At 47.3% G+C, this 20,556-nt stretch overlaps 1 protein-coding gene across 1 annotated transcript in view; it reads right to left on the bottom strand.

Moving 5' to 3' along the window:
• Positions 1-2,430: 2,430 nt before the first annotated feature.
• Positions 2,431-20,556, bottom strand: part of Susd5 (sushi domain containing 5) — a 43,673-nt gene continuing 25,547 nt past the window's right edge. The window contains exon 5 of the mRNA XM_057767701.1: positions 2,431-6,575. Coding sequence (XP_057623684.1) covers positions 5,302-6,575 — 1,274 coding nt within the window. The 3' untranslated portion in view covers positions 2,431-5,301. The remainder of the gene's footprint in view (positions 6,576-20,556) is intronic.

The following is a 20,556-nucleotide window of genomic DNA, read 5'->3' as shown; positions in this document are numbered from 1 at the left end:
TTTATGGTCTCCTTTCTTCAGTGACCTATTAATCACTCAGGTGTGCTGTTCAATCCCTGTGTTTCTATAATTTCTTTTGCTATTATTTTCTAGTTTTATCCCATGATTTGATGCCAGATCTTTCTCCGCATACTGCATCCCACCCAGCCGGACCTCTTTGCCTCTCTTTCCCAATTCCTACGGGGCTTCCCCACTCTCTGACTTCCTGTTGCTAATTGGACACATATGCAGAAGGCTGCAGAGAGAAGGTGTCGGGTTTTTACCCCCAAATGCTTTAGGTCGTGGCTGGACCATGGCTGCATCTTCTCCAAGGCTAGAACTCCCCTTGCAGCATCCTTACAATTACTGATATTGTCTGTCATTGAGTTCCTTGCCAGCTCCCTACCAACTTTTGCTACTTCTCTCAGGCCACACCTTTGAGACTTCTATCTGACCCTCTTTAATTATTCCTTTGAGAGTCTACCTGTGGAGAGGGGTGTCCCTGTGGAGAGGGTGTCCCTGTGGAGGGGTGTCCCTGTGGAGAGAGTGTCCTGTGGAGAGGGTGTCCCAGTGGAGAGGGGTGTCCCTGTGGAGAGGGTGTCCCTGTGGAGAGCGGTGTCCCTGTGGAGAGGGTTTCCCTGTGGAGAGGGTGTCCCTGTGGAGAGGTGTCCCTGTGGAGAGGGTGTCCCTGTGGAGGGGTGTCCCTGTGGAGAGGGTGTCCCTGTGGAGAGGGGTGTCCCTGTGGAGAGGGTTTCCCTGTGGAGGGGTGTCCCTGTGGAGATGGTGTCCCCTGTCCACAGCCCATGTCCCCTGTCCACAGCTGATGTGGGAAGGTCATTTGTCAATCTGTTGATTCATTGGTTAATCAATAAAGAAAACTGCTTGGTCTGATAGGTCAGAAAATTAGATAGGTGGAGTAAAGAGAACAGAATGCTGGGAGGAAGTGAGGCAGATGCCATGCCTCTCCTCTCCAAGGCAGACGCGATGAAGCTCCAGCCCAAGATGGACGTACACTAGAATCCTTTCTGGTAAGCCACCACTTCATGGTGCTACACAGATTATTAGAAATGGGTTAGTCAAGATATGAGAGTTAGCCACCAAGAGGCTAGAGCTACTGGGCCAGGCAGTGTTTAAAAGACTACAGTTTGTGTGTTGTTATTTCGGGGCATAAGCTAGCCAGGCGGCTGGGAGGCGGGAACGCAGCCCACAGCTCCCTTCAACTCACAGCCCATGTCCCCTGTCCACAGCCCATGTCCCCTCTCCACAGGGACACCCTCCCCACAGGGACACCATCTCCACAGCCCATGTCTCCTCTCCACAACCCATGTTCTCTCTCCACAGGGGACATGGGCTGTAATCTCTCAGATCTTCCCATACACACTTATCACCGGGTACCTTGCTCAGCAAGGTTCTAGCTCAGCAGTTCTGGAGAAGGCCCAAATTCTCTATTTCTAGCACATTCTCCAAATTCCTCTGTGGTTGGCATAAGGAAGATGAACAGACTATAGAAGGGGGGGGGAAAGAGCTCTGTAGCCCCCTCCCCATCCTGCAGAAGGAGGTAACACAGCTGAGGTCAGGAGTTAGAGAAAGCCACTGTCAACATTGCAAGCCCTAAGATACTGCTTTCAAGATGACTAGTGAATACTTAAAACAACAGTTATGGTGGGGTAGGGAGATGGCTCAGCAGATGAAGCACTTACAGTGTGAGACTTGGGATTGATCCCCAGAACCCACACAAACCCAGGCACAGGAGTGCACGTTTGTGTCACCAGATCTCCTGCTGAGAGATGTGAGCCAGAGACCAAGTCCCTGGAAGCTCACAGGGAGCTAGCTTGGCTGTGTAGAGGTACTCAACAGGACACTCTGTCTCAAACAATGCAGAAGGTGAGGGCCAACACCTAAGATGGCCCTCGGACCTACACACACAGTCAGTCACACAGACACCAGATATAGACACACCCACACAGACGTTCACACACAGACATACAGTCAGACATAGAGATATAAACACCCCCCACACCCACTTACAGATGCTCACACACAAACACACAGTCAGACATAGAGATACAAACACACCTCCCCACACCCACTTACAAACGCTCTCTCACACACACAGTCAGACACAGAGATATAAACACACCCACACAGATGATCACACACAGACACAGACACATAGTCAGACACAGAGATATTAACACACCTCCACACCCACTTACAGATGCTCACACACAGACACACACAGTCAGACACAGAGATATAAACACACCCACACAGACACCCACATACAGGTGCTCACATGCAGAAACACAGACACACATGAACACACAGACATATACACAGACTTGAATTCGTGCATACACATCATATACACAAATAAATTCTTTAAAAAATGGTACAATAATGTAGAAATTAAATACATTTATCAAGTGTTTGTGGGAAATAACTGTTTATTTTAAATATATCAAAAGCTTTATATTAAGGAAACCCTTCTCCCTCCCCATTTTCACAAGCATTACCATTCTGAAAGCATTTGCAGTAACAGCTTGGGTTCCTAGTGAGCCAGTCACTCATGCCCTTCTGACATGCAGGCTCATGTCCTTTCATCTTTATTTAGAAGACAGCAAGTCAGTAAAATTTATGAGCTAATGCATTGAGCTTACTTTACACTCCATGTCTACAAAAGAATGCATTGGCACGGGTTACTAATTTACAATAAACTTATTAATACCCTTGTATTAATACCATCTACTTACATGTTGTTGTAAATTCAGTGTTCTGGGTTAATTTGAGTTACTGACAGAATCCCCATGTGGAGACAGAGGTTATTTTATATAACTAGTAATAAAAATAGAAGTGCCACTTCACAAGAGATTAGAGTCTAATTTAAAAATATACAGTCTCTAGGTTGATTCCGTCGAGTTCTTCTTTGGCTACATACCGGAAGCATTTTCTCCATTTCCTCTGCAGCAGACTATCCTAGCAGGCTCCCTCAGGCCTTTGTTTAACCTAGTTATGGTCAGTGGGATTTTGTATGATGTTCTATGCCGATTCGTAGCTACCGATCCTACCGTTTCCCAAAGCTTCCATCAAACACGTGACAGCACTGAAAACACATCGTGAGATCTTTTCTCTTCCTTTGGTAAACTCCCATAGCCAACACATTTGCTTTTGTGGTACAAGAGTGTTGGGGAATATTGTTTTAAGGTGTGTGATTTTTGTTTACGCTGCATTTGTTTAACTCTGTGAAGCTGTGATTCTTTGCCTGTCTAAAACACCTGATGGCCTAATAAAGAGCTGAATGGCCAATAGCGAGGCAGGAGCAAGGATAGGTGGGGCTGGTGGGCAGAGAGGATAAATAGGAGGAGAAACAAGGAAAAGGGAGAGCAAGAGAACAAGGAGAGGAGGATGTCAGGGGTCAGCCACCCAGCCAGCCACAGAGTAAGAGTGAAAGATTTACAGAAGAGAAAGTTAAAAGCCCAGAGGCAAAAGGCAGATGGGATAAATTAAGAAAAGCTGGCTAGAAACAAGTCCACCTAAGGCGAGGTTAGTAAGTAATAATAAGCCTATTTGTATGATTTATTTGGGAACTGGGTGGTGGCCCCCCCAAAAAGCCAAAAGAGTGAAACATGTACAACACCGGAGATTGAACCAAGGACCTCACACCTGCCAGACAGTGCCCTGTCACTAAGCCACACCCCCACTAAGCCACTTCCTTTTCAACTGTAAAACCACCACCACCAAAGACATGAGCCAGGATGTCTTGTGCCATACAAAAATAGACACTCCCATGGTGCTTCAGAATACATGTATGGCCGCCGTCACTTTGACACCTTCAGGAAGGAATTCATATAGAAAAATATGGTGTATTTACTCCTGGGCTAATACCCTGGAGTCAGATGGGGGTGACACCTTACAAGTCGCTGTCGAGATGCTGAGGTCAGGCTAGACAGGGCACATGAGGTGCTCACCACCCTGTCTCCAGTCCTTCCTGGGTTCCAAGACCACCACAGATGACAGAAGCCAACGGCTCTTCGTATGAATACACATCAGAGCCATCTGAAGAGTCTGAGCTCAGAGCTGGCCCCGTCCCAGGCTTCCTGAGTCTGGGGTGAGAATTTACATCTTACAGTGCACCATCTCGTGGTGGCGCACGCCTTTAATCCCAGCACTCGAGATGCAGAGGCAGGCAGATCTCTTGAGTTCGAGGCCAGCCTGGTCTACAGGGAGAGTTCCAGGACAGGCTCCAAAGCTGCAGAGAAACCCTGTCTGGAAAACCAAACCAAAACAACCCTCCATGCCAAAAGAAAAGACTGTATGTCTCCAACCAATCACCCGGTAATGCGTTGCTGGTCTGATAAACATCCTTGTAGAAACCACACCTGATGAGATGCCACTCGACGGTCAGTGTGACAGGAAATGGCTGGGCTAGATCAACCCAGGGCAATCCATGTCCACGTTCATTGCTTCTCTGCCAAGCAGGCACCCGTATTCAATATGCCAGTCTTTGTGCTTTGTCAGACATTTCCCCCTTCCACATCGCTCCCTCTTACTGGAGTTCAGAGAAACAGTTAATCCCGAGAGAGACTAAGAGTTGGGCTTTGTCATCAGCCCTGGTAGCAATCCCAGGCACTTGTAGGCACAGAGCAGACAGGGACACCGGATGTTGTCCTCACTGGCACTAAGGTCACCTTGTTCTTAAAGGAAAACAGTCGGCTGTCCCACAACTGCGGGACCGGGGGTGGGCATGTGCCTGTTTGGTCCTCATGCCCCAAGGCAAAATGTCAGTGTTAAATTCTCTCCAACTTCAACAAACAGAAGAAGGAACTCCAAAGTGTATAGTGTATGTTCTGGCTCGCGACTCGTTTGTCCTCGGCACTGTCACACTGAAAGGCAACAGCATGACCCTTCCCTGTCCCGGTCCACAGCGCGACGTCTGTTTCCTAACACGGCCCCCGGATGCGCAGCTCATCGAAACTCTTTCCTATATTTCAGGGCATGGAGTCTGTGACTCCCTAAAGATGCAAAGACATTAGTGCGATAAAAACAGAAGGTGATTTAAACAACAACCCAACCTTACGTTGGAACAGAGCCAAAGCAGAGATCTGTGATTTGGGCAGTGAATTCCAGGGAGCACGGTTGAGGGGGACTCCACCAGACCCTTTCCGTTCTCTAGGTGCCTCCAGAGACACTTCTCAGTGTGTAGAAGGAAGACTTGAACTTTAGGGTGAACCCTTTCCACCTTCGATCCTGAGAATTATCAGTGTGGTGCTTCACAGTTAGCCTTCCTCTGAGCGGCTTTGTGAAAAGCCATGCTGACAGAGGCTAGACCTTCTCCATCTCGATCTGCTGGTGGTAGTGTCTAGCTTGCCGCTGTCCTACATTCAGCTTGTATACAGAACTCTTGTGCTGGTACCTGCGGTAGCCCCACACAGCCCCCACCACCGCCAGGAGCAGCAGCAGACACAGGACAGTGACAATGATGGCGATCACTGGGCCTCTCCTTAAGCTGGGACACTCGTTCCCCACACATGGTGCCAAGGTTGGAAGAAACTTCTCGCTTGCACCAGGCCCAGGACCCTCCTGTCCCAAGAAGTCCTCAGACAGTAGGTATGGGAAGTTGTCCTGAACCTCAGGAGCTGTGGCCTCTGCTGGAGGCTGGGTGGCCTCCACAATAGTTGAGGGGTTGAGTTTAAATGTCTGCTGCACAGTTGTTGGGACCGTCTCTTGGGTGGAGATGGTGAGTTCATAGGGTAAGGTGGCCATGGGTGACCGCTCTGTGGTGACTCTCCGGGGTATAGTTGATTGATACTTAGTCAAGTCACCATCGCCGGTGTGGGGACCCTCAGTCTCGGACACATCCATGGGCCCTGGAACCAATGCCTCTACATCGAGCATTTCAGATGGAACAACCGAACTGTGTATCACAGATTCGCTTGTGGTGACGGTGGCATTCTGCACCTCAACTTTCCCAGTAGGCTGGTCAGGGGTCACGAGAACACTTTCGTCCAGTCCCACTGAGCCATCATCCTCCCGCCCTGCCTCCACCTTCCTCCAGGCCCCATCTGTCACAGGGTAGCCATCTAACCAAGAGTCGTCACTGCTGCTCACCACCGGGTCCTCTGCTCTGCTGTCGTTCCTATCCACAAACGGCTCCGAGGGGCTGTAGGTGGTGGCATAGACCAGCCTGGTTTCGGACTCCCCTGGGACCAGCTTTCCTTCGCTGTGATTTTCTCCAGCAGGAAGTGGATCTTTGGTCTCATCTCCCACTTCCTTTTCCAGCTCCGACTTGTGGAACGTCTCCGCAGGAAACCAGAGTGAGTACTTCCTGTTTAGGCGGGATCTGGGCCAGTCTGTGTGGACCCTGCTCCCAGTGCCGGGCAAGCCTGTGGTGGGCATGAAGGCTTTTTCCTGGGCTATGTTTTCTTTAGACACAGAGGTGAAGACCAGACGGTCTTGTTTTGGTGTCTCCTCAGAGGCGTCCTCCTGAGCCTTTTCCTCGTCTCCCTCTGCCCGGGAGTCTTCCATGAGTTCCCTGAGTGACACAGATCTGTCATCTGGGAAATTGTCTTCATAGTCAATGTGGGCCTCGGCCTCATCTGAAGGGAAAGGGGAGAAACCTCGTTAGATCTAAAGACGTGGAATTAATGTAGAAAACCTGAAGGGGAATAGAACATGAGACTGGAGAGAATAAACAGCACTGGTGTTGCTCGGGAACCATAGCCATCCTGGAAGAATGCACATTTAGGCAATTATAACTAAAAAATGAGCTTATCACAGGCAGTGGGGCGCTATAAATATTAAAAAATCAAGCATATTTGTATATACTAGAAACCATCATTTTAAAGGGATTTTCAGGAAACTGTTTTAAGGAATGGTAGCGTATGCCAGCAATTCTGACATTTGCAGTAATGAGGCAGGAGGGCCATGAGTTTGAGACTAAGCCATGCAGTAAGACCCTGTCTAAAGAATGTGTGTGTGGCGGGGGGGGGGGGGGGGGGGGGAGGGGGGAGGGGAGCGCGACGGGGTCGCTCAGTTAGGAGTGTGTTTGCTAGCATGCACAGTCTAGTTGGTTTTCTATACCTGTGATAAATACCACGACTAAATGGAATTTGGTCAGCTTAGACTCTGAGTCACACTCCTTCCTTGAAGGAAATCAGGGCAGGAACTGAAGCAGAACCGTGGAAGAACACTGCTTCCCAGTACGCTCTTCGGGCTGTGCTCAGCTAACTTCTCCCTCCCTCTCCCTCTCAGAAACCCTGGCTGACCTGGGACTCACCATGTAGATGGGTTTGCTTCCAACCCGAATGTACCTGCCTCTGTCTCCTGAGTTCAGCTAACTTTCATATACAGCTCAGGTCCACAATGGGCTGGGCCCTCCTAAATATCCATCAGTCTAGACAGTGACCCACACATGCCCATAGGCCAACCTGCTCAAGGCAATTCGCTCTTCCCCGGTGACTCAAAGTTGTATCAAGCCAACTACAGTGACCAGTACAGGGCACAAGTCCTGGGTTTGATCCCTAGCACCACATAAACCAAATGTGACCATGCCTACCTGTTATCCCAGCTCTCGAGGAGTGGAGGCAGGAGGATCAGAAAGTCAAAGCCATCCTCAGCTACATAAGGAGTTTGAGGTCAGTCTGGGATATATGGGACTCTGTCTCAAACACACGTGTACACATGTGCGTGCACGTGCACACACACATTGTAAATCAATAAAATGTAAAAATATTGAATGAATAAAATTTAAAAAGAGGTCAGGAACACATGTGTCTAACCCAAGTGCTGGAGGTTAGGGACAGGACAATCCCCCAAAATTTGCTGTCCAGCTAGATTAGCCAAAAACAGAACTAAAGGTACAGTGAGAGACTGTCTCAAAACAAAACAAGGGGAAAGGAGCTGGGGAGATGGTTCCGTGGGCAAATGCGCTTGTCATGTAAGCATAAGGACATGAGTTCAAATCCCCAGAACCCACATAAAGCCCAGTGGGTGTCGTAAGCCTGTGACATCCCAGTGCTCCTCCAAGGAGAAACACAAAGGATGTCCAAGGCTCACCGGCCTGCTGGTCTTGTGTCTCAGTAGGAAAATGAACCTGTCTCAGAGTAAAGGACCAGAACCCGAGCTTGCTCCTTGTCATCGTTCCAGGTCTGCTTTGACCCAACTCCAACACTTAGTGAACTTGAGGGAAGGCCAACTGCCTGTCTTGAAATCTGTCACGTTGAGGTTCACAAGCTTTTATATGTGAGGTCTTACTCATCATGCTAAATAAACAGCGGGGTTTTGTTTACAAACTGTACTTTAAGACAAAACACACAAGATAGACGACAAAACTTTTCTCTAAAATTTATGTGAAACTGACCAGTTGTTCTGGATTCAGGAGGAGATTTACAAAGGCCTCCGTGACGTCTTGGACCTCAGGAATAAAGAGGTTAGGTTTGCCTGAGTTCACTGACTGGCCTTGACGGAAACATTGCTCATGGATGTGCTCCCCGCTCTTCCCTTTTGTCTTTTTGTTTTTTTCTAAAAGCTGGGCTCTCTCCATGTAGCCCTGACTGAAATGCAGTAGACTGGGTTGACCTTGAACTCAGAGGTTCATCTGTCTCTGCCTCCCCAGGGCATTATGTATTCATCCCAGCAAGTAGCTGAGCATGGTCTTAAACTTCTCCCCAGAGCCTCTTACCTCCACATCTTCAGTGCTTAGATTGTAAAATTACTAGACACTTCACATGGTTCTAAATGATTATTGTTTCTTATTAAATTTTTTATTATGTATATTATATATATTATATGGGTGTTTTGCGTGTGTGTGTGTGTGTGTGTGTGTGCGCGCGCGCGCGCATGCGTGCACCATGTGTGTACTGCTCACAGAAGCCATAAGAGGGCATTGGAACCCCTAAAACTGGAGTTATAGATGGTTGTGAACCACCACATCATTCATTCATTCATGTCCTAGCAATGCTTAAGCATGCATGGGCAGGCCGTTTATGGTGTTCTCCAGTTGTTCCTATCCTGGACAGCGCTAGATGTTTGTGTTACTGTCATACCCAAGGTTCCATAGTCTTCCTTTATGCTGTCTATCCAGCATTTTGGGGTTCTTCCTCTTCGCCTTACCCCATGCACTCCTCCAAGCAGTGCTATCTTTGGGTACCTGCCAATCATTCATTCTTATAACATGGCCGAAGTATCTTTAGTGCCATTGCTGCCATGAAACCCAACATGGAACTGCCACGTGGGTGCTGGGAACTGAACTCAGGTCCTCTGGAACAGCAGCCGTTGCTCTTAACCACTGAGCCATCTCTCCAGTTCCCCGATAATTGATTGAGCCAGGTTTTGGGGAGAGGGTGGTTTACTATGCAGAAAAGCTAAGACATGGCAATGGATTGCTTGCAGGAGGGAATCCAGGTATTGAATTTTTAGGATAGAATAAGAAGACCTATTGCGAGTATTTTAAAAAATATCTATCTGTCTATCTATCTATCTATCTATCTATCTATCTATCTATCTATCTATCTATCGACAGTGTCTTGCTGTGTTGCCCATGCTGTCCTAAAACTCATAATCTCCTAAATTGCTGGGATTACAGATATTAGTCCTCAAGTCTGCCTCATAGAGGCATCTTTGAATGAATGAAAGAGTAAATTGTTCTGGCATGAGGAAGGAGAAAATCTGAAGTAGCTCACACCCCAAACTGCTCTCCAAAGCGGCTTCATAACCACTCAGAACCAAAGACCTATTTCCAGAAGCTCAGCCCGCCAAACGCAAGGGGGATACTGGCCCACTGCCAACTGATGAGGAACGGACGGCTTGTACCAAGTCCTCTGAAAAGACGCCATTGTTGGGTACACACACACACACACACACACACACACACACACACACACACGAGGCCAAGAGCCCAGCTCCTCCTTGATGCCTGAACCCCCCTCCCCCAGTTTAACAGAACACCCCGGCAGACCACTGCTGGCGGCTTCATCATAAAGAGGAAGAGAGGAGATTTTTCACCAGCATCAAATCTTACTGCACAGAAGCTTGGCATTCCTCTCAGCCCTACAAGTTATTCTAGGCAGTGTCCAATTTGCTTTTAATTAAAAGTGGAGGGGGGGCGCTGGTGAGATGGTTCAGCAAGTAAGACGCTTGCTGTCTGGTGATTTGAGTTCTCTCTCCACATGGTGAAAGGAATGAGCTGACGGCCACAGTTGTCCTCTGACTTCCACCCTTGTACTGTGGTATATGTACACACACACACAACACACACACAACACACATACACACTCTTTTCTAAAGGCTGTGAGCAGTATTTGTCTATATGGTTATCATCATAAATAGTTAAAAGGCATCTTGGCACCATGGCAATTTAGCTAAACAGTATGATTAAGTTCACCCTTCTGGCCTCAGATCTCTTCAGCCATGGTAGTTTTGTTGTTGATGATTTCGTGTTTTGAGATGGGTTTTACTATGTAGCTCTGGCTGGCCTGGAACTCATCATCTAGATCAGGCAGGCCTTGAACTCAGAGAGCCACCTGCCTCTGCCTCCCTAGCTCTGGGATCACAGTCACGCAGCCACCACACCCGGTGAGAAGACAGCTTTTGTAAAGCTCTATTGGGTCTGAAGCCAGTGAGCCAGATGGACAGAGCCTGTGATTTCCAGCACTGGGAAAACCACAGCTCAATTCCTCCTATGTGATTTATCCTGCGTCTCGCCTTAAGGATGTTGCAAAGTGAAGTAGCATCTTCAGCAGGGACAAGAGATGAGCCACGGTCTCAGTCCCACTGCCCGGAGTAGGAGACACTGGCCTTGTGTATGGTGTCTGAAGTGCTGAGGATGGGGAAGGTCACCCACTTGGGCTAGGAAATGGACAGTGTCCATGAGATACTTAAAGTCACTCTCAGCTCATGTGTGTGTGTGTTGTGTGTATATACATGCATATCTGCCTTTAGCTCCCTATGGCTAAATAACCCTGGATGGTCTCCCAGTGTCCTAGCCAGGACCTTCCTGTCCCCAGATTCCCAGGTCCCATAAAGTCCTGGCTATTTCCCCCAAATCTGTGTCTATTTTCCCAAAATCTCAAATGAGGACAAGGACCATCAAGTGTTTACAAACAGCTTCCTCATGGAAGAGTATCCCAGGCATTTTTTTTAACAGCAGACAGCAAAGTCTGCTGTTGACTGAACTCTACCAGAAAGTGCGTTTGCCCCAGAGATGCAGAAAGCCAGCCCTTTGCTATTCAGGTGCGACTTCTCTCAGCTCGCCCATGTTCTTACTGAAAGCTGACTTCACGCCCAGCCTCCTAGGTCTTCCTTACATGGCACTCTCCAAGGAGCCTGGAATGACACAGCCTGGAGCCTGCAATTAACACAAGCAAGGCCCGAAAAAGAGAGATCGTGGTTTTCCTGGCAAAAAACCAGGTCAGACGCTAGGCATTTATATTTGACTGCTACTTTAGGAAACAGAATACAGAAGTCAGGAGTAAATGAGAGGTTTGGCCTGTGTCTTTTTGTTTGTTTCCTGAGACAGGGTTTCTCTGTGTAGCCCTGGTTGTCTTGGCCTTGAACTCACAATCCCAAGTGCTGGGATTAAAGGGGTGTGCCACAACCTGGCTTTTTTTTTCTCTAAATAAAAAAATCAAGTTTAAAACTGGACATAGTGGCTCATGCCTGTAATCCCAGCATGTGAGAGGCTGAGGTGGGAGAATCACTGCTTTTGAGTCAAGACTATGCTACAGAGTGAGACCCTGCCCCCCCAAAAAAAAGAATAAAAAAATCAATCCGTTTTACTGAGGCACGATGGTACATGCCAGCGATCCCAATATTTGAGGAGGCTGAGATACAAGGTTGGCAGTTTGAGACCAGTTTGGACTTTACAACAAAAATCTATTTCAAAAAGAAAAACAAATCGATAAAAATTTTAAATTAAAAACTAGTTTTAGCAGGACAGCCTCCAAAGCTACAGAGAAACCCTGTCTTGAAAAACAAAAACAAACAAACAAACTAGTTTTAGGGGTTTAACAGTTTAAGAGCACTGACTGTGCTTTCAGAGAATCCAGGTTCGATTCCCAGCATCCACATGGCAGCTCATATGGTTGTTTTGCCTGCATATATGTCTGCATACCGTGTGTGTGTGTGTGTGTGTGTCTAGTGCCTAAGGAAGTCAAAAGAGTTTATCTCTTAGAAATGGAGTTACAGTCGGGCAGTGGTGGTGCACGCCTTTAGCCCCAGCACTTGGGAGGCAAATGTAGGCAGATCTCTGTGAGTTTGAGGCCAGCCTGATCTACAGAGTGAGATCCAGGACAACCAAGGCTACACAGAGAAACCCTGTCTTGAAATAAACAAAAGCACTGGAGTTACAGATGATTGTAAGCGTTCATCTCATATGGGTGCTGGGGATCAAACCTGCATCTTCTGGAAGAGCAGCCAGTGTTCTTAACTGCTGAGCCATCTCCCCGTGTGTTTATTGTGTATAGTTAAAGTATACGATGAGATGGCTCAGGCAATAAAGGTGTTTGCTGCCAAACCTGATGACCTGAGTTCCATCCCAGGAAACCAAATGGTAGAAGCTGTTCCCCACACGTGCTGTGGCGCAAGTGTATACACACAGACAAGAGAGAGAGAGAGAGAGACAGAGAGACAGAGAGACAGAGAGAGACAGAGAGAGAGAGAGAGAGGAGAGAGAGAGAGAGGAGAGAGAGAGAGAGAGAGAGAGAGAGAGAGAGAGAGAGAGAATAACTAAATGTAAAGAAAAGAACAAAGCATACAGTAAGCTAAGGGACGCATTGAGAGTAATGCCACACAGTTAAGGAATCAGCACCTGATATCTCAGAGGCATCCACGCTGTGTTTTGTTGTACAATAGCAACTAAAAGAACCTGAAGGAGAGTTGGCGGGGCATAGACAAGGAAGGGGAGAGCAGCTTCCTGAGGTGGTGGCTTCTTGTTCCAGGAAACCATGGGGTGGGTATCTAAACAGGACCAACAGGGGAAGGAGTCCTATAAAATCCCCAAGTCTATTTAGTGGACTTCAGTCTCACGCCTCTCCCATCCTTGAGGAATGAAGTGTTTACTCTCCCTTTCTCTGAGGCTTGGTCTTTTGTCTCCCCGAGATGTTCAATTCTTTCTCTGAGCCAGGGCATGGCCACTAGCATCCCCATTACAAAATCTATTTGCCATGAACTTCACAATAATATATTATACAATTTTATATAGCACAGTTATATTGCATGTGAGTCTCATGATTAACTCTATACTTGAGTCAGGTAGAGTCTCCTGCCTGCAATTCCAGATATTTAAGAGACGGAGGCAGGAGAATCACCCCGTTTGAACCCAGCCTGGTCTAATACAGCAGATTCCAGGCCAGCCAGGCAACATCATGGACTCTTGTCTCAAAATAAAAGTTGTGAGAGCTAAAGCCATGTTTTAAGTTTATATTACCATGCTTAAGAGGTCTATAAAACAAAAATGCCTCTAACCTGTGAGCCCCACTTTTCCAAGGACAAATAATTTCCTGGAATGCGGGGGGCTGTTCATGTAAGACAGCAAACCCTGTGTTTTTCTTCTGTAAACAAGCTTGGTTGCTCTAACATCACAGGATGTATGCTTGATCACACATAGGCAGGAAGTACCTCAGGTTGTATCCTTGCCTCTGATTGGATGAAGGCAGGAAGCACACAGTCTTGTGAGTTTTGCCTTTCTAAGCCCCAGCCTAATGTAAGTTGGTGACATATTCTGGGAATCCTGGGAATGGACCTGACCAGTATCCAAGGACCTGGCCAGTGTTTAATAACCTTTGCTTCAAATTTGACTAAAAACTATGGCAGTGGTCCTGCCCTTGCCCTCTGGGATTAGCAAAACCATCTAAATCAATAACACTGTGGTGACGACTTGAGCCTTGTTAGCACAGGGGCCTGAACTCAGTCCCCAGAACCCAGAAGGGGATGGGAAGCTTGTGTAGGAGCATTGATTCTCCAACCTCTGCACTGGAAAGGTAGGGATAGGTGCTGTGGTGGTCTGAATAAGAATGGCCCCCATTGCCGGGCGGTGGTGGCGCACCCCTTTAATCCCAGCACTCGGGAGGCAGAGGCAGGCGGATCTCTGTGAGTTCGAGACCAGCCTGGTCTACAAGAGCTAGTTCCAGGGCAGGCTCCAAAACCACAGAGAAACCCTGTCTCGAAAAACCAAAAAAAAAAAAGAATGACCCCCATAGGCTATGTCTGAATGTTTAGTCTTCAGGGAGTGTCACTACTTGAGAAGGATTAGGAGGCGTGGCCTTGTGGCAGGAAGTGTGTCACTAGGGGTGGGCTTTGAGGCTTCAATAGCCTAAGTCTCTCTCTTCCTGTTGTCTGTGGATCTAGCACCACGTCTGCCTGCTGCTACCACGCTCCCCACTGTGATGACAGTGGACTAAAGCTCTGAAACTGAGAACCAGTCCCATTCACATGCTTTCTCTTATGAGAGTGGTGCCGGGCATAGTGTCTCTTCACAGCCACAGAACAGTGACCAAGACAGACCACCCAGACTAGCCTGCTTGGTGAATTCCAGGCCAGTGAGACGGCAAGTTTCAAATAAACAGATAAAAATGTAAAGATGACTCAGTGCCTAAGAACATTTGCTGCTCTTCTAGAGAAGCCATGTTTGGTATCTAGCACCCGTATCAGGAGGCTAACAGCCACATCTAGCTCCAGCTCTAGAGGCTCCCGCCCCCCATTTCTGGCTTCTCCAGGCATTCACACAAGTGACATGCACAACATAGACACACACACACACACATTAACATTTTTTTCTAAAGGTAAATAGCACAAGAAGAATGACACCCCAAGTAGTCCTCTGGTCCCCATACACACACACATACGCCCCCCTACATCCCCTCAGAGACAGAAAACGAGATAAACAATTCCCTGACTTATTCAGCCTATGGGATCTGTTCTTGACATCTCTGACCTTTCCCTCCCTTCTTTCCTTCACCCCCATCCTCAGCTGGAGTGGCCACCTCTGTACACTTGCATGTCTGTAGTTCTCACAGGGATGTGGTCAGGGGCCAATGTCCAGAAGGAACCCAGAGCTCCAGGGTTCTCCTGATGCCACCACTGTCGGCCCTTGTCCTGTCTCATTTTGGAAAACCTACATATTGGTTTTCTTTGCCCTCTGGTCCTGGCTACATAGTCTTTAAAAATAGTCTTTTTATAAAAAGACACCCAGACATGCCAGAAATAACCAGTGGCTCAATGAACCGCTGCACAAATATGGTCATATTGACGAGGGAATTCTAAATTCAGCTTTGGGCTCATGTTTGAGTCAATGAGGAAAACGAAGCCCAAATGGCAGAGAAAAATAGAGACTGAAGTTGATTTTAGAAACCAAAAGAATGTCTTCCGAGGCGAGAGCACAAGCAAAAGAGTTTGGGAGCGAGCTCCTGGCCTTTGCTTGCTAGAAGTGTTGAGGTTCCTGGCAGAGGCACCACGATCCCAGGATGACAGTGGAATGACTCGGGCCTGCTTTAAGTCCCAGCTCTGTGATTGTTTTCATGTCTGTGTGACATAGGCAAGTCAAGGAAGCTTGTGAACCTCAGTTTCCCCATCTGCACATTGGAGTTAGCCACTAACATACCCATACTTTCAAAGACTAAATGAGGCAGAGTGTGTAAAACGCCTTTTGTAGAAAGGCACAGGGGAAAGTTGGGGTGATGCACAGATATATTCTTATTTTTTAATATTTTTATTTCATGTGTATAGGTGTTTTGCCTGCATGTATGTCTGTGCGTCACGTGCATGCCTGGTGCCGGAAGAGACAGGAAAGGACCTAAGTTCAGTTCCCAGAACCCACCTCATGTAGAGTTACAGACAGTTGTGAGCTTCCAAGTAGGTGCTGGGAACAGAACCTGGGTCCTCTGGAAGAGCAGCCAGTGCTATGACCACTGAGCCACCTCTCCAACCTTGGAGTTCTGTATTTGGTTGTGATAATGGGTTCACAGGTGTATCTGCCTGGGATAAGTCAAATACTTTTATATCTGAAGTGGGAGGTTTGTTATATGTTATAAATTATATGTTATATGTAAGTGAAGCTGTCAACCAAGGTTTAGGAAGAAAACATCACAATTCCCAGGACAGCGATAGCACGGAACAGATACTTGGTTGGTAACAGCTCTTTTCTTAGTGCCAAACTGTGATGTGTCTTGTGTCCATGGCTAATCACACTAGGGGCGTTAAAAAGAAAGGCTAGAGAAAGCCAGGCACACCGAGACATTCGTAACCTTGGAATGTGGGAGGTGCAGGCAAGAGGACGTGGAGTTTAAGGTCATCCCCAGTTGCAAGTGAGTTCTAGGCTCAGTTTGAGCAACAGGGGATAGTGTCCCAAAACACAAACAAACAAAAAACCCTTAGGCAACATGATACAGAGAAGTCAAGCTTTTTCATGGGGTAAAGGTGCCAGCTCCAAGGACCTGTGTGGGGTTTCTGGGTCCCACACAGTAAAAGGAGAAAACCCACTCCTGCAGTTTGTCCTCTGAACTCCACAGGTGCAATGGCACATCTGTCCACACAAAATAAATAATAACTTAATAAATCCAAAAACCCCTAAACAAAATAAATACACACATACACAGATACGCAACTCTCTCTCTCTCTCTCTCTCTCTCTCTCTCTCTCTCTCTCTCTCTCTCTCACACACACACACACACACACACACACACATCTTCAACAAATATTTTACTCACTTTCATGTTTTTTTTTTTTTTGTCCAGAAAGCATCTTTTTTAGGTTAGGGAACTGCTTCAGATTGGAGAACAGCTGTTTGGGGAAGTACGTTGAGGAGGGGGCACATGGGTTTGGATGAGCGCTCACCCTGGTTAGGTAGACTGGCTCACGTCACGTGCTGTCATTGGGCAGTTTCTTAAGTGTGTCTATAGAGCTGAGTCAAACCAATTGCTAGTCACTGGGCACCTCAAGAAGCCCATGAGGCAGAGGACAAGGAGGTAGTGGAGAAGCCGGGAAGCTGGTGTTTCGGTGACAAGTAAAGAAGCTATGGTTCTGCACAGAAGGACTCAGAGGGGTTTAATGGCTCCAGAAGTCGGGGGAATGAAAGCTGAGGAGTTGTGCTTGGCTTCCCAGGCTTCAGGAGAGTCAATGGCCCTTCTGTGCAGTGGGGTTTTTTGAGTGGGAGTGAACTAGGGCTGTACTGCAGTCATGAAGTGATTAAGAGGGAATGAGGAAGGGGACCAAGGGAATGTTCTCTCCCCAGGCCCTCGGACTCACAGAGATCCTCCTGCCTCTCTCCTGAGCTCTGGCATTAAAGGTGTGGTGACACCTTTTAATCCCTGATTCTCATGGAGGAGACGGGAGACACGTGGTGGAGCTGGCTGGTAGAGCAGGCTGCCCAAGCGGTGTGAGGACTGGTTTTGCTTGCTTGGTTTTAAAAAACATTAATTAATTAATTTGTGTGTGTGTGTGTGTGTGTGTGTGTGTGTGAGAAAGAGAGAGAGAGAGAGAGAGAGAGAGAGAGAGAGAGAGAGAGAGAGAGCGCACATGTGTGGAGGTCAGGAGATAGTTAGAAGTCCGTTCTGTCTTTCTATCATGTATGTTCTTGGGCTCAAACTCAGGTCTTCAGATTTGGTGGCAAGTGCTTTTACCCCCGAACCATCCCATCAGCCCTAACTCTTGTCATTTTAAAGATTATTTATTTAGGATACTGAAATGGTAGGAGGGTTTGAGGAGGGCTGAAGACAGGCCACTCCCCTCTGTTTTCCTGAGTCCTGAAAGAATGGGAACGATTTATCTCCTAGACTTAGTCAGGTGTTGCTGGTCCTGCGAGCGCTGACCGCTGAGCTAACTAGCCTGCTGTGCTCTCTCTCACACGCTGGTGTTTTATAGCTCTGGCTTTAGAGCCCTGGTCTGGGTCTAGCTATTCAGTCTTCCATTCTCCTGTCCAAATCCACACATCTTGATTTCCACTCCCAGGTTGGCAGCGCTGTCTGGCACGCCTCTTTCCTGTGCTCAGTATCTAACTATAACTGCTTGCTGCTCTAATTACATAAACCTCAGCGTGCTGCTCCTTGAGCAGATGCCACAGATTTCCATGCTGGGTCTGGTTTCTATCGGGTTCTTACTATGCCAAACCTAGGTTCTTCTTTCGGGCCATTTTTCTTTCTGGGCCACTGGTGCAAAGAGAACAGTTCCCACCCCGATTGCAAGCACCTTCTGTTGGCCTCCTAATGCGCCTCTGTGGTTCTCTTGGCTCACAGACCCGACCGCTCTTCTCCATTTGCTTGTGTGCTCCAGTACAGCTACCGTCACCTGACCTCGGGATGAAGCCGTACGTGGCCTCTGCCCCTGGCTCCAAAAGTGGCCACACGTCCTGCGTGACCAGAGTGGGAGACAATGGCTATGGGCAGGAAAGGCAGAAGCAGGAAACCTGGACACTAAAGCCTTTAGTCCTCGTCCCCATGGTGAGCCCCGAGACTCCAAAGGGCCAGTAGAACCTTCCACCCCACATTCCATGTGTGTTTAGTCCTTGTTTGAAGACTGTCTCTTGTATCCCAGACTGCTCCCTAACTTGCTGCGTAGCGGAGAGGTGACCTTGACAGTTTGAGCCTCCTTCCTCCACCTCCCAAGCGCTGGGGTGACAGGTGTGTGCTACCATGCACACTGTGTGTGGTGCCAGGGACCAAACCTAGGGCTTCTGATATGGAATGCTCACACCCTATCAAACGGGTAAATCCCCACCTCCCAGGTTCCTTAGGTTCCAATTATGTTTTCTGTAGTGTCAGGAGAATGGCTGTCCCTAAGCTTGTCTAATTTTTCTCTCCTCCCCATCCTTCCCTCCCTCCCTCCCTCCTTCCTTCCTTCCTTCTTTCCTTCCAAAATAATCTTCTCCAATCCTCAAAAAAATAAAATAAAATAAAATAAATAAATAAATCTCATGTTGCCCAGGCTGGCTTAGAACTCACTGTGCAACTGAGAACAGCATTGAGCTTTAGATCCTCCTGCCTTTACCTCCAAACTGCTCTGAGGTGTCACAGGTGTGTGTCACCACCGACGGCGCTAGGAAAGCACGCTACCAGTTGAACAATAGTCCCTGTCCTTTTCTGTTTCTTTTCCAGGTGTATTTTTATGTATTCCAGGCTGGCCTTGAACTTGCTATCCAGTCAAGGATGGCCCTTCAGCTTCCTCTCTTCTTGTCCTTCCCACTCTCAAGATTACAGGTGTGTGCCACTATGACCATGTTGTTGAACACACACACACACACACACACTTCTTACTAGGACACAGGCATTTAAATGCTAGCTCTTCTGAGTAAGGAGAACTGTGGAGGTCTGTCCACCAGCCAAGTGAAGCAGCCAGAATCAGTTGAGAGCTTTGACTCCTCATCACAGTGAGAAAATAAACACCTTCCAGAACACACAAAACCTGCTTTTAGTTCCCATCCTCCTCGGGCCGGTAAACCAGCCATTTGGTAGATGGGTGTGGCTTACAGGAAGGTGCGACCTCAGTGCCTCTGGAGAACGGTGCCCGGTGCCCTGCTGGTCTGGGTGAGGGTGGGCACAGAGCTCTCCAGCACCCGCCTTTCTATGCGGCTTTCCTTACCACAAACTGCTAATCAAGTGGAGAGAACAGCTGGAGATGCTGCTGGAATAATTTCACAGGGAATTTAAAAAGCTATGCTAACAAAAAAAATGTATTTGTAATGGGAATTCATTTTAGTTTATATAATTCACTTTTTTTTTAATCTTTTTATCTAATACCAAAAAGCTTGTAATAGTCCCCAGAGTTTGCAGCTAGTTTAAACCACCCTAAATGTACCCACTCTGGTCTGGAAGGTTAGTAAATGGATAAAAACAAAACAAAACAAAATAACAACCCATGCATTAAAAGAGTGACAAGATTAAGCCGCAGACTAGGACAGAATCTTTATTTTTAACAACTCTGTTTATGGGTTAGGGTGTAGCTCACTTAGACTGCTTGCTTAGCGCCCCATTCCGTAACCCTGAGTCTGACACCCAGGACTATATAAACTACTGCCCTTTGATCCCTTAACTGGGGGCTGGAGAGATGGCTCAGTGGTTAAGAACACCGCCTGCTCTTCCAAAGGTCCTGAGTTCAATTCCCAGCAACCACATGGTGGCTCACAACCATCTGTAAAGAGATCTGTGCCCTCTTCTGGCTTGCAGGCAGAGTACTAAGAATACTGTACACTAAATAAATAAATAAATAAATAAATAAATAAATAAATAAATAATTCCTTAACTGGAGGGAAAACAAACCTGACATGCCTTTAATCCCAGCACTTGGGCAGCAGAGGCAGGCGGATCTCTGAGTTAGGGGTCAGCCTGGTCTACAGAGCGAGTTCCAGGACAAACGCTTTATGAATGAGATATACCTCCCAGGCTGGGAAAAGTATTTATAACATATTAACTATAAATATTCCATAAGAAAACCTATGGTACGTAAATGAACATTTTTTTCTTCTTTTCTTTCTTTTTCTTTCTTTGTATTTGTTTTGTTTTTTTTTCAAGACACTTTTTTTTGTTTGTTTTTTTGTTTTTCAAGCTGGATAGCAAGACTATCTCTGTTTATATTGGCGAGCTCTGGGTTGAC

The sequence above is a fragment of the Chionomys nivalis genome, chromosome 4 (assembly GCF_950005125.1).
Source record: "Chionomys nivalis chromosome 4, mChiNiv1.1, whole genome shotgun sequence".
Taxonomy (NCBI): Eukaryota; Metazoa; Chordata; class Mammalia; order Rodentia; family Cricetidae; genus Chionomys; species Chionomys nivalis.
The sequence above is the reverse complement of the archived record's forward strand: the minus strand, read 5'-3'. Positions and strand labels throughout refer to the sequence as shown.